The sequence below is a fragment of the Micromesistius poutassou genome (genome assembly GCF_964030765.1).
Source record: "Micromesistius poutassou genome assembly, chromosome: 4".
In the NCBI taxonomy this organism is placed as follows: Eukaryota; Metazoa; Chordata; class Actinopteri; order Gadiformes; family Gadidae; genus Micromesistius; species Micromesistius poutassou.
Window position 1 is genome coordinate 6,763,258 of NC_140274.1, and position 13,933 is coordinate 6,777,190.

Consider the following 13,933-nt stretch of genomic DNA (forward strand, 5'->3'; position numbering starts at 1 on the left):
AGAAGGATTCAAGGAGAACAGAGCGCTTCTTGCAACACAAGGTGGCCAGGGAGTGCTTCTCCTGAAGGGGGCGCCATCCCCCCCAGTTTCATGGTACCAAGTCCAAGATGCACATTGCTCTGGCATCGCTCTGTCTGGCCTGTAGGATGATGATTAGAATGAAGATTTGATGGAGGCCACACACACACACACACCTCTAGCGATGAGAAGAAAAGCAATGTTCCACAAGACTAAACATTCATTACTTCGAATGAACCGCCATTAAACACATGAGACATGCATAATTAGGCTGTAGGAATAATTAGAACTGTGATTATTTTCTCCACAGGCCAAACTACCCAAATGGAGATTGACACCCGGGAGATGTGGGACGGTTTACAAGCAGAGTGGAATGAATACATGTCCACACACACACACACACACACACACACACACACACACACACACACACACACACACACACACACACACACACACACACACACACACACACACACACACACACACACACACACACACGTTGCTACTCCCGGCCATGTGATACAGAGCCCGGATTTGGGGGGTGGGGGCGCTTTCATGGACTGCATGGTGAATCAGAGTGCCACCTCCACAGTACATCATCAAAACACTAGGAAACCCACTCTGGTGTGGCTGGTAGCCAAGACGCTGGCTGGTTTGACATTGTGAGTCAGTAACCCTAGCAACCGTAGCTCTATTCCTCTATTGGGAGCGTTTCTAGTGGTTTCAACTTGAAAGTACTGCAATGTCTGCCTCGAAGCACGTCTCTGATGGTAATGACGCTGCATAGCCGCCCCGGCCGGGTTACTTTGAACCAGGTGAGATGTCAGATGACCAGCGGTAGATAGACCAGCTTGGTACAAGAGGCCCCCCCGCTTCAAAAGGAGGCCATTACAGCCCCAGCCTTTGTCCGCAAGGGGAGGGGAGTCTTAAGGAGAAACCATTATTGTGAGTGTGTGGGGGTGGGGGGGGTGCGGAGGATACCACTTGAGATAGGAGCCCTTCATCTCCAGGCCCTACCCTCCCAGGGGGCCGCAGCCCCACCTATTGTAATACAGCGGGTGTGTGTGTTTCTTGTATGTTGTATGATATATATATATATATGTATGGGTCCTATATGTATGCATTGTCTGCATTTGTATTGTTATTTATTATTTACGAATTTCCCTCCAAGGATAATAAAGTGTATCTTATCTTATTCAACTCACCAGGTGGGGGCAGCACTGCACCCATGAAAGGGAACAGGGGACTTGGGATATGAGGGCTGGTGGGGGGGGGGAGGTGCAGTGAGAGAGGTGCTCTTCTATCAATACATATGATGAAAACCTGTAGTCAACAGGTTCTTATATATACACATATGCAAAGCAGCCGGATTGCAGTGTGCCGTACATCTTAACGGGAGACATTGGCACCGAGAGATAAAGCCCATGATGGACAGCGGTCCTATCGCCGCCGTATCACATCACCACAGGAGACGTTCCTCAAGTGATGTCTCATTCCGAGACGCCCTTTGCTCCTCCGTCTGTGAAGGGTCACCCGCCGTCTTCACCGAACCCCGGCCCGTGCAACACGACCACACAGAAACTCAGACGACACGAGCCAAACCATGATATGTTCACATTTATTGTGCAGTGACTTTTATATACATATATTTTATACACCTAATTTACATCAACAGAAATAAATTAATCTGCTAATAGTTCATAATTGTTCTTTAGTGCCGACAGCGTGCGAGTGTGCCGACGCCTCGATAAGAGGGGGGGGGGGGACACAATTCTGATCGGACATGTGAGTGACAAGGCAGAATCATGTGACTACGGCGAGATTAGTCTACGTTCAAATTAGTGTTCACACGTTACACATTTCAAGAGTCCGTCAGTAGGTCTTTAAGCTATGAGATACAGTGTTACACAATCAAAAGGGTGCATTACAGAATGCTACGTTTGTCTCACTACAAAACATTCAAAATGCAGTGTCTTTCTCACGACTATAAAAACGGTGTCTCGCATCTTGGCTAGAGAAACTCCACTCTGGAGGTTACAGGCAGAATGTGTACTTTTCGGACAACAGTGTGTGTGCGTGTGTGTGTGTGTGTGGATGGTGGCTGCTTCGAGCAGCCTCCCCTGGCGCGAGGCAGTCTGATTAGTTCTCTGGGGCTGGGTGAGGCTGCACACCTGGGGTGCGTCGGCTGACCCATGCACACAGGATGAACCAGCCATCATCACCACCACACACAGTCCACACACATGTATTTTCCATAATAGTTGGCAGTCTAAATCAAAAGGCATCACTTTTCTCTTGTTTTTACTGCAATTAATCTCGTTACGTTTAGTACTTAAAATACAATGTTATAAAATACATATTTTTTTAATGTATTTTGCGTATTCATACATTTATTGATATTACTCAGCCAGAGGGAGTTACAGAAGCAAGCTAACAACATGGCCAACGCAATACCGGGAAGTCGAAACCAAATCTTCAAACTGTCTTTTTTTTTTTTTCCTCCTTTTTTTACTTTACACGGCTATTTCTACATCGCTAAATACACAAAACACACACAAGCAACCTAAAACACACCTTTGCAGTATTTACGTATCGATATATATATCTTGTTTCGTTTAATAAAAACTAAATCTACGAAGCAAGCATGTGGAACTTGCCAGGAGAGTAGTGTACATTTGTTTTAGTGTTTGCAAACAAAAAATACAAAATACAATTCTTGACATAACCGAGGCCAGAGTCGACCCGGAGCCTTGGCGGGAAAAAAACAACAAAATAAACAAAAGAGTAAAAGTGTAAACCGTCAAAGAAGAGGTCCTCTGCGAGTCCACCCTTTGTAAATCATAGGACAGCGAGGGGCTCTAAACACGCAGTCTAAAGAGGGGGGCCGGCGGAGGGGGGGGGGGAAGCTAAGCCACTAGCACTACTCAACAGCCCATACTGTAAATACACCGACACTCCAACGAGAGAGGGACATGCCTAGCGGACACTGACGACGACACTACCACCGACACACACCCCCTGTTTTACACCACACACACACACACACACACACACACACACACACACACACGCACACAAGCACATACACGTTCTACTAGGATACACACAAACGGGTCTATAGCGCTAGGACCGCCGCGGTCAGACCCCCCTGATAAGACCTCTACGCCCTAGGAGCATGCAGCTTTAGTGGAGAGACGCTGTTCTACAGTACTAGTCAGTGAGGATGGGGGGGGGGGGGGGGGGGAGATGTCTGTGGAGGCTGGCACGGAGTCTGTGGTTCTATTATTACTATTCCTTATACACCACGCCAGCGGATGGCTATCAGGTACATTGTGTGTGTGTGGAACTCGTCAGATGCAAAAGGGGGGATAAATCTGATTTATATAATATTGCACATGCTTCGCCCTCTGAACTCGGTGACGTGGGGGGGGGGGTGGGGGGCGTTCACACAGATGGAGAGAGCTCTCGAACGGTCGGTCGATTCGACGCGGATGATGATTCTTTGGAAGACTAAAAATGCATTGCGTGGAGAAGGGCAAGGCAAGGCGCTGGGGTAAGCATGCAGCACGCAGACATACATAGTGTCACTCATTCCTTTTTACAGATGTCTGGCGTTAATGTTACGACACGTGTAACCCGGGTTAGGAAGTGATGACACTGCAGTTATCTGGAGATAAGGGAGTTACATTAGTGAAGGTCACGGCTTAACGTTAGTGGTCAGTTTTTGGCAGTTAATCTGAACAAAATGAAACGGGGGGGGGCGCGGTGGCAGAAGACAAAAAAAAAGAGCCATGGTACTAAATCAGAGGGCGTGTGTTTATGGCGGTTCCCATTGCACTAAAAGAATCGGGGTCCGTGTCCCGGGAATAAGTCGCGGGACATTTTCTACCCTGTAGTGTGAACGCAGCAAAAAACGGCACAATGGAACGGGAGGAGTGAGATGATTTATGGGAAGGTGAATCTAGCGAGCTCTGTAATCGAGCTCCGTTCTCTGCGCCGTGGCGAGAGAATACATTACATCCATATCCAACATTCTTAGCATGTTTCTGTTAAAACACAAAAATAGTTAAACTCGCACAAAGAATCCCACTGAAAAGTAAGAAGAATAAAAAGGTGCCGAAGCTCATTCATTTGGAGTGGAGGGCTTGAGGACAGTTACGGGTTAAAAGGAGGAAAAGACCTCACCATCGCTTCATGTTCTACACTAACGACTAGACAAAGTGGGGATGTAGTAGGGGGGGAGTGAGTGTGTGTGTGTGTGTGTGTGTGTGTGTGTGTGTGTGTGTGTGTGTGTGTGTGTGTGTGTGTGTGTGTGTGTGTGTGTGTGTGTGTGTGTGTGTGTGTGTGTGTGTGTATCAAGGTGTGTATCAAGGTGTGTATAAGTTGTGTGAGTGGGGGAGTGTATGGGGTTCAACTTGTAAGGCAGAACAGTGAGAGAAGCATGAGGAGGAGGAGGAGGAGGAGGAGGGAGAGATACTTGGGGAGTTGAGGAGGAGGTTATGGGAGCCGTGAGGGTGGCCTCCCTCAGGTCCTCAGGGGGACTGGGGTGCAGCCTTGTAGCTCTTGAAGCTGCCCAGTAGACTCTGGACCCCCTTCTTGACGCGGCGTGCCACCGAGTCGGCCGGGGGGGTGGGCAGGCAGGAGGCGAGGCTGGGGGGCCGCGCGTCCAGACACTTCTGGTAGCGGAGCTGTGGGACCGGGGACAGACACAGACACAGACACAGACACACACACACACACACACACACACACACACAGTTAAGGAGATGCTTTTTTAAACCATCTAACCTACCGACACAACCTGCCAGAGGGTAGGCTGGTTCTTCATGCATTCTACCCTGTGATAGGTTATAATTATGGTTATAAGGAGTACATAACTAGTTGCTTAATGAATCACAGACATGTTTTACTATTATGACTGTAATAATACATTGCCATTATCAGATGGCCCAGAGCACCTCCCTAAAGCAGACAGACACCTGCCCTACATCAGAGTAATAATCACTTGTATTCTGAAGTATTGATTCATACTCTGAATGGAAGGATCATGCTTTCTTTCCATATTGATGAGCTCCCTCACATTCACACGGCTTCTAACAGAGAGGAAGGAGGACTGTGAGACTGCATTAAATATTCATCGAGATCAACTTCTCTGGTTGTGAAATGTCAATTGAAGTCACATTAATAAAACAACAGCTCTATCCCCCATCCATCTATCCATCCAGCCCAGTAACAGTATTTACAATACAAAGTAGCAACACCGTTTTACTGTACTGTCACTTCTCTTTATTGTACATTAGTTACTGTTGTTTTTGCCCCATCCTGTGAGCATCCACCCTCCGGTCTCCCTGTGCATCCTGTATGTGGTGAAGGTGATGATGATGATGATGGTGACGTTACTCACCATGCAGGCGGCCTGCACCGCCTCACTCAGGCTGGCGGCGTTGGGCTCACACCAGAACATGTGGCAGATGAAGTCGCGCGGGCCCTCCGCCATGATGAAGGCGAAGGAGTGGACGTCCTTCCCCACGCCCATGAAGGACAGGAAGCGCACGCGGTTCTCTGACAGCACCTCCTCCGTCTGGAGGAGAAACACGAGGGTTAGCGGCTCTCCCGCTCAACACCGGACGCTCTGGTGCTCCCAGGACGATAGCAACTGTTTTAACCTGAGTGTATTTGACCTGTCTTGAGAGTATAGTGAGAATGTTTACCTGTCTTGATAGAGTGAGTGTATGTTTATACCTGTACAGTATAGTGAGAGTCTAGCGAGGATATGTTTTTACCTGCACATTATACTAAGTATATTTTGGTATAGTATATTTAAGCAATAGATCACGACAGGCTGTGGTATACGCTCATTATACCACAGTTAAGGGGCGTTGTCCATCCCGACGCGCAGCGGAGGGACGGCGACCCCCTTCCTGGCTGCCTGCAAAGTGTACGGCGGTTGCTATGCAACACACTGTAGCGTCCTTCAGAGAGAAGGCTAGGCTAGAGACGGTAGCTTGGTTCGCCGGCAATTTAGCCTACTATCGAGTTCACTCACCGTGTGCCTATTGCTTTACAACATTTCCACCCTCTCCAGCAATCAACATATTTTTAGGCTTCAGTGAACTATGCTATTGCTTTTATATATAAATAAACAACAGTTCAAGTTAGGTGCGGAGTGATACTTAACTCTGTAAACTGAACGGGCGTCATAGCTGTGTGTATACACTCAATATACAACAGTTGGGAACCAATCAGATCGCTTGATTTAAGCCACCCGTTTTATAATTTGACATTATAGATTGAGAGTATATTGAGCGCTTGTTTTTACCTGTTTTGAGAGTATGGTGAGAGCATGTTTTACCTATCCTGAGAGAATAATCATTTTTATGTCTTGAGAGTATAGTCAGTAGTTTTACCAGTCTTGAGATTATTATCAGAGTAGTTTTTACCCGTGTTGAGAGTATGACCAGAGTAGGTTTTACCTGTGTTGAGAGTATAATCAGTATGTTTTTACCTGTCTTGAGAGTATAATCAGTATGTTTTTACCTGTCTTGAGAGTATAATCAGTATGTTTTTACCTGTCTTGAGAGTATAATCAGTATGTTTTTACCTGTCTTGAGAGTATGGTGAGGGTAGCCGGGGCCACGTTGACAGAGACAGGGGTCCAGTCTTGTTTGTCTTTCGCATTCATAGCAACTTCAAGAGCCTCATTCACCATGTCTACCCCTGGGGGGGTGATACACACGCAGACATAAAGTTTAACGACTGCACTTTTTCCAGGTAATAAACAACACTCCTTCTCTGTCCGGGCCTCTGCTTACCGACGGGCTTGGCCACGGCCACGTTCCCCAGGTAGTAGACGTGGAAGCGCTGGAACAGCTCGCTTTTGGGGGCGGGGAACTCCTGGACCATGGGTCTGGGGGAGTCCGAGTCGAGCCTGCTCAGGCCTGGCTTGGAGGCCTTCCTCTCGGTCATGATCTGGGGGTATTGGGGGGAGATGGACATGCGGTCATAACCAGGGCGATTTATTCACATTCACAAAATCACAGTGTACGATTCCCCAACGTCTGCAGACGTGGGGATCTTATGGTCAAAGCGTCTGCTGAATGAGCGACAGACAGAGTGGTGAACGTGAACGAGAGGCAGACCTTGGAGCACATCTCATGCAGGCTGGTGGCGATGTTCTTGGCGGGCGAATCACAGCGGAACACGTGACACTTGAGGACCTGGGTCAGGTTGTCCCGGGCAACGTACGCAAAGTCCCTGGAGGAGCCAATCATATCGCATAGATTAACAACACAATCTTAACATCATAAGCCTTGTGTATATAGCTAACACTACACATATATAGCACATGCACCAAACAAAAAAAAAGACACATTTGTTTCACAAGACAACGGTAAAGAATGACCACGGGAGTATACCTTTCCCTATTGGTGAAAGAGAAACGCAGCATGAAAGGAGGAAAGAGAACGGGTGTTAGAAGGCAGTGGCATCAGAAACCTTCTCCGGGACACACAGGCAGTATTGTGCAGTACAAGTTATACGCCACCAGATGGCAGTAGTAAGTCAGGTACTACACATGGGTTGTAGACTTTAAAATGTATGCAAAAATAGTAGCTAGTAGGTTAATTCTGTAAGGGTGACAAAGCACCCACTATTAAACTCAACAATTGTTAAGAAAATATAATGCTAATTTAACATAAGTCGTAGTGTTATTCCTAGCATGATAATGAGTGTTTGTGATGACATCTCGTGGAGACTGACCTGCCGTTGTCGCGGCCCACGCCCCAAACTCGGATGCTGGCGATGGGCTGGGCGTGCAGCAGGGTCTGGCCCAGCGGGTCGATCAGGTTCATGGTGTCGTTCTCCAGGACCATCAGCATATCCTTCCCCTGTCCGAGCAGACACAGGAATGATTTCCCTCCATCACGACAAGAGGGACAGCCATGTTCTCCTTATGGTAATGATCTAGAAATTTCACTAGATCTAGTGATTTCACTAGCTCACCACTAGCTCTCCTTATGGTGGTGATCTAGTGATTTCATTAGATCACTACAACCACTTGGAGTAGGGAAAACAATGCTTGTATTGGTTGTTACACTGCATTTTTGTCTTAATTTAATAATTTATCTAATCCAATAAAAGAGGTAGGATAATAATGTCTAGTGTTTAGGGTTTTGGACTGCCAGCCAAAAAGCCAAAGCAAAAGGTTATAGGCTATAGGAACCCAATGCAGCAGTCTCCTGCTCCTTAATGAATATTAAATAAGAAATACCAATAAGAACGTAATACACCAAAGGTGACTATGGATTAGTAGTAGTAGTAATAGTAGTAGTAGTAAGTATCTGCCACATAACAAAATAGTATGAAAAACAAAAGTATTGACGCACCAGGAAGAAGAACACCTAGCAGGAAAACAAATTATGTAGCAGCAGAGAGCTGAGCCAGCAAAGATAAGCCCATAATCTAATAATCGACACAGCAGCTGACAGACTCTTTAAAAAGGTGAACCTGACCATGTTCACCTTCAAAACGAGGCGATGTGGCATTGTACCGCCCAAGTTCACCTTTAAAACAAAGACACCGGGTCCTTCAGCTGCACTGAGGCGTCACGCCCGCCTGCCTCTTTAAAAGACGCTGAACCAACAACCCGAGAGCCGCGCTCAGAGAGCAGAGGTCCAGTGGCCGTGCAGTCACCGTGCCTACCTCTCCCCAGATTCCCACGGTGTCGTGCAGGTTGTGTTTGTGGTAGGACAGCTGGCGGATGCAGTTGTTGACGGCGACGCTGCTCTTCCCCGGGGCCATGTCGTCCTCAGACATCTCCACCCAGCCCAGGGAGCGCACGGCAAAGCACTGCTGGAATGCCACCACCCGCATCGGGGGAGGGAGGGAGGGTGGGTGGAGGGAGGGAGGGTTGGGTGGGTGGGGTGGAGGGAGGGAGGGTTGGGTGGGTGGGGTGCACAGGATGAGCCACAGGCCCGGGGAACAAAGGAGACAGTCCAGTTAGAATAGGATGGGTGGGGGGGGGGGGGTGGTTGTCTGTTGTTGACACAGATGTTTAAGATGTTAACCGATCATCTGTGTTCTAAATTCATGTTTTATTATTGTTCATCGTTGTGCCGGTGCCTGCTGCTTCATTTCCCCCCAGGGATGAAAAACAAACCATCCTGTCCATCCATCTATGAAGCCCACCAACAGCCTTTGTTTGTGGAGCGCTTCCTAATGATCGCTCGGTACACATCTATCCCAGAATCACCAACATTCATTAAAGACCGGGTAAACCAAATTCAGTATTTTTCTTCTTATCATATTAATTAGGCCTTAAATGTGTCCCTCAAAACATGTAAAAAATATTTTTCCCATTCATCATTTCCTTGAGGAGCTAGGCCTCAGAGAATGTTCTGTGTGCAGGTTTAAAATGGGCGGGTCTACATCGAAGACCGCTTTACGTAAAGCGGTCTTCGATGTAGACCCGCCCCCTGCTGCCCTCTAGGTATAAATACATTAACCGCGCACTAGCATTCTGTGGTTTCACCCGTCTATGGTTTTACCGCTCACGAGTCTGGTTTGAATTGTCAGTTTGCAGCTAGCTTGCCCGTTATGCCTCTTCAACCTCGTTGGTGCATCTTCCCTGGATGCCACAGTGGGAAACGTAACGTTAACGGTTCGTTTACTTTATTTAAGTTTCCGACCGAAGACGGTCTCTCTCCGGTGATGGGCGTGGTTTCCTGGCCTGCAGCGCACACGCCCCCACCGTCCTGAGCCAGGGATTACTGCTCATTTTTCATCAACTTTGAAGCATAATTTTATATACTTCGCGATTTTTTTAGTCCTTCAAATTTGGCAGGGTGGTTAATAATATATTTTCCTGTGGTATTATAAACTCAAAACCCATAATTATTCTTGGTTTACCCGGTCTTTAATGATTAATAATTCATGCGGCCATAAGGTACAAAAGTATGTGTACTCGGGTTACAACATAAGAGTGACGGCTGAATGCAAGCAGGGATGCATGAACTTGAAATGATCCAATTCAAGGTTACTGATGGCCCAGGTGTACCGGTGGAAGTAACAGGGACTGGATGAGCCTACATTGTGTATATATTTATGTTTCGGAGAGCATTTCTCTGTGTTATGTTTCAGAGAGCATTTCCCTGTGCCAGGGGTCTGTGTACCTTGGACTCAAGATCTGTGCAGAGGGGCCGGAGCTTCAGCTCTTCCTCAGACTGGGAACAGTTGTAGCTGCGCAGAGGAAGAGAGTGACAACACACACACACACAGACACACAGACACACACACACACACACACACACACACACGTTAGGAATAGTTATAGTTGCAAACACACAGAAGGCCTAGGAACACTGTTTCTTCTGCATGAGTCACAGCATTTAATTGGCTCCACCGCGACCTACTTTAGGTTGATGGATGCGTAGCGCAGCGTTGCCCCCTCAAACTCCTTTAAGCTCTGGTCGGAGGTCACCTCGGCCTCCTGCAGGAGAAGAACAGGGAGGATGACTCGCTGTGGATTCAACTCTGACCAAACTATGTTGGTTTTAATCAATGTTAGACGGAAGGAGCAGTAGAATGTTTAATACGCCCACGCCCACGCCCACACCCACACACACACACACACACACACACACACACACGATTGATTGCTCTGCTGCATTGTATCTGTCTGTTTCAAAGAACATCAGTAGCCTGGAGCCACTGTCTGCAACACTTCTTATTAACTCCTTGGTTACGAGGAACTGGGCAGTTCATACAGAGACGCATGTAATGTCAATCTTATTTACTGCCTTAAGTGACCAGTGTCTTTCTCTATAAAGATCTCATAGTGACGGCACAGCACAGGCCGGAGGTTACAGAGGAAAACACAACCCGTCTAGACTGATCCATCTCTCTAAAACCTGTCCCGATTACACCGTGGCTTACTCATACAATCCACTATAAGTCGTTGGAAATGAGAGGATTTGAGGATGAGCGATTGACACATTTTCTACAGATGAATGCTGATGGTAAACAAACCTTCCACAGCTCTGCATCAGAGGCTCCTTCATCAGGATGGGAAAGATGAACCCACGGCTCCTGGAAGACAGACCAGAGGTTAAGACACATGGCAGCACCTAATATGATATATATTACTAAACATACAGCCATGTCTCTTGATTGGTCCAATAAAATCAAGTGTGTGTGCGTGCGTGTGTGCGTGTGTGTGTGCGTGCATGTGTGTGTGCGTGCGTGCGCCTCACCTCTTGCTCCTCGCAGGGGGTGGTCTCCAGGGACATGCTGGAGGACATGACGCAGTCCCCCAGCTTGTCCTGGGCCGAGGGGGGCTCCCACTGGGTGGTGCCGGTGGGGATGTGCCAGTAGTAGGTCCCCGAGGTGTCCCGCACCCTCATCCAGCCGGAGGGCAGGTCCGTGTCCGTCTCGAAGGCGTTGGACTCCCAGAAGGAATCTGGGAGGACAGAGGAAACGATGAGGCTGTACTGCACTATGTCACACATCTACATCATAGACTCACAAACGCACAACTCACAACATAAATGGTGCCGTGTCTCTGAGTGGAGGACGAAGGAAATGTACCATCAGAATGTCTAACGTATTTGTACACATCCTTGATGTAAAGATCTCAATATCTTCTTGTGTGTGAATGAATTCAACTTGATGTTTGGCACAATGAAATGTCTAATAATATGCCAATAGATGGTTTGTGAAGGTAGAAGAAGACCAAACTACCACCTTTCAAAATAAAACATGCCCATTTCATCCCATAAATAGTCACAAGGAAATGGTCTAATTGAGAGAGCAATATTTGCATAATGATAGAAAACATAAATGCTTGCCACATACTAAAAGCCAACAAATGAACAAACGTTATTTGAATAGAAAAATAAGAAGACTTATTCCTCCATCACTTAGTTAGCAGATACGTTCAACCAATGTGATTTAGTGAAGAAAGGTCACAAAAGGAGCAGGCAAGGAGTTCGGCATCTTGCTAAAGGGTGCCTACAGGTGGCTGTGCGGCATTGGGGATTGAACCCAGTAGCTCCTCACTAACTTCGGCCTGTGAATGCATTTCAAGGCCTGAACATTTTAGAGACCAGTCTGATGATCTTTACAGAAACCTTTTCAATAACATTTGCAATCTACCCCTGTATCGACAAATTTATAATTCATTAGTCAGCAATCCTTCACAGCACCGTTAACCCCACACAAGGGGCTCACTAAGTGGGGTGCTGGCATCTCTAAGCTGAGGATACGGTGCCTGATCCACTGCAGTATGCCCTTCCCTAAGCAGGCCTATAAAATGACTCTACAACACCGGGCTGAGCCCTCCGCAGCACGGGGGGGCGCCGCCGCGGGCGTACCTCTGTTGCCGTTGGGGGTGCTGTCGGGGGCCTGGTCGGTGGCCTCCTGGGACAGCGCCGGCCAGCTGGCCTCCTCATCGCTGGGCGTCCCGCTCACGTTGGAGAACAGCAGGCAGGTGTTCCTCCCCACCGCGGCCCCCTCGCTCTGGGACTCCGTGTCGCTGCGCTGCTCCTCCTCCGCCCGCTCCCCTTCCGCTACGCTGGACTCATCCTCCTCCTCGTCCTCCTCAGACTTCTCCTCCTCCTTCTCTTTGTCGTCCTCCTTTCGCTCTTCCTCCTCCTCTGGGGCCTCCAGGGAGTCGATGAGGACTTTGGAGGACTCCTCATCATTCAGGTCGGGGATGATGGTGGTCTTTGGGGACTTGCCCTGCACCCCCTGTTGCTCTCCCTCGGTGGAGAGCTTGTGGAGGAGGAAGTCCTCCTCGTTGCCATTCTGGTTGATATTGCAGTTGTGGTCTTGGTCCTTGGCTACTTTGCGCAGCTGGTTGCGTCCTTCTTTGACCCATTTGGCGTTGTTGCCGGTGGACTCCTGGTCCACCCAGTGGCCGCTGTCATTCAGGTTGTTCTTGAGCTCCTCGTCCTGCTTTTGTTTATTGATTGCATATGACATGTCATCGTCATGGCCACCCATGGTAGCCTCACCATTCAACAGCTCTAGGGGAGATAAGATTAGAGATAAGCGTTAGGATGGTTTAATCGTCAGATGTATTAAACAAAAAGGGATTAAATCCTATAACGCCACGATCGAAGTTGTGTTTTCACTTTCACGGGACGGTCGGGTTTACGCATGTCTTCATTATACTAGTAGCTGTTAGGTCACTGCGTACTGACTACCATGCACCGGGGGTTGTACGGCCCTGGTTCTGGTCGCTCCCCGCACCAAAGTTCGCCTCATAATCGTGTCTTGTGTTTGCGTGGCCGCAAGCGCCTTCAGCCTCACGCTTTCTCCTCCATCGGTAACCTCACCTCCACCAATCCATGGCATATCTGCCAGCACGGCACCTTGTAATATTCAGATTTATTTCACTATCGATCGTTTCCTAACCCAGTAGTGTATTCATAAGCAGAACCGAGACATGACACCGAACAATACAAAGCAAGGATTGTGTAGCTCGGCCTTAACACCTAACGGGCAGCAGCCTCCTCCGCCATCATCGCTCCGTAGCTAACGCTAGCTAAGCTAACCTACGAATTACACCAAAGAACGACCGATCCCCACGGTCACACCGATACCTCCGTGTGGAAGGCGTTTGTTTTACTCACCAATCTCCGTTAAAGCCCCCTTATTTTAATCCCGTGTAGATATGAACTACATATTTCCGCACATCGAGGTAGCTGCTTTGGTTTCTAGGTGGTGTTTGTCAGCTGGGTCGTCTAGCGATGGAGGCTGACCGTGCGTCAGAGATGCGTCACGCCCCGTGCCGCTCTGGGACAGCACCACAGTACTGAAGGCATCCAGCGTGCAGGCCTACTACACACTGCTAAACACAGGGATGTGTGAGGTGGCTGTACTGGCAGAGCTAGCAGTAAACCCACCACCCCTC

At 48.2% G+C, this 13,933-nt stretch overlaps 1 protein-coding gene across 2 annotated transcripts; it reads right to left on the reverse strand.

Moving 5' to 3' along the window:
• Positions 1-1,622: 1,622 nt before the first annotated feature.
• apbb1 (amyloid beta (A4) precursor protein-binding, family B, member 1 (Fe65)) lies at positions 1,623-13,783 on the reverse strand. 2 transcript variants are annotated; one of them, XM_084466764.1, is made up of 13 exons: positions 13,653-13,783; positions 12,390-13,043; positions 11,271-11,476; positions 11,047-11,106; positions 10,431-10,507; positions 10,191-10,257; positions 8,722-8,868; positions 7,780-7,907; positions 7,161-7,275; positions 6,834-6,990; positions 6,623-6,738; positions 5,426-5,602; positions 1,623-4,709 (listed from the first exon to the last, which is right to left on the reverse strand). In XM_084466764.1, the coding sequence occupies exons 2-13, from the start codon at positions 13,018-13,020 to the stop codon at positions 4,554-4,556; spliced, it is 2,037 nt and encodes a 678-aa protein (XP_084322890.1). In that variant the 5' UTR covers positions 13,021-13,043; positions 13,653-13,783; the 3' UTR covers positions 1,623-4,553. The 2 variants fall into 2 exon arrangements, with proteins under 2 accessions (XP_084322890.1, XP_084322889.1); XM_084466763.1 differs by having other exon boundaries at positions 8,722-8,871.
• Positions 13,784-13,933: the final 150 nt, after the last annotated feature.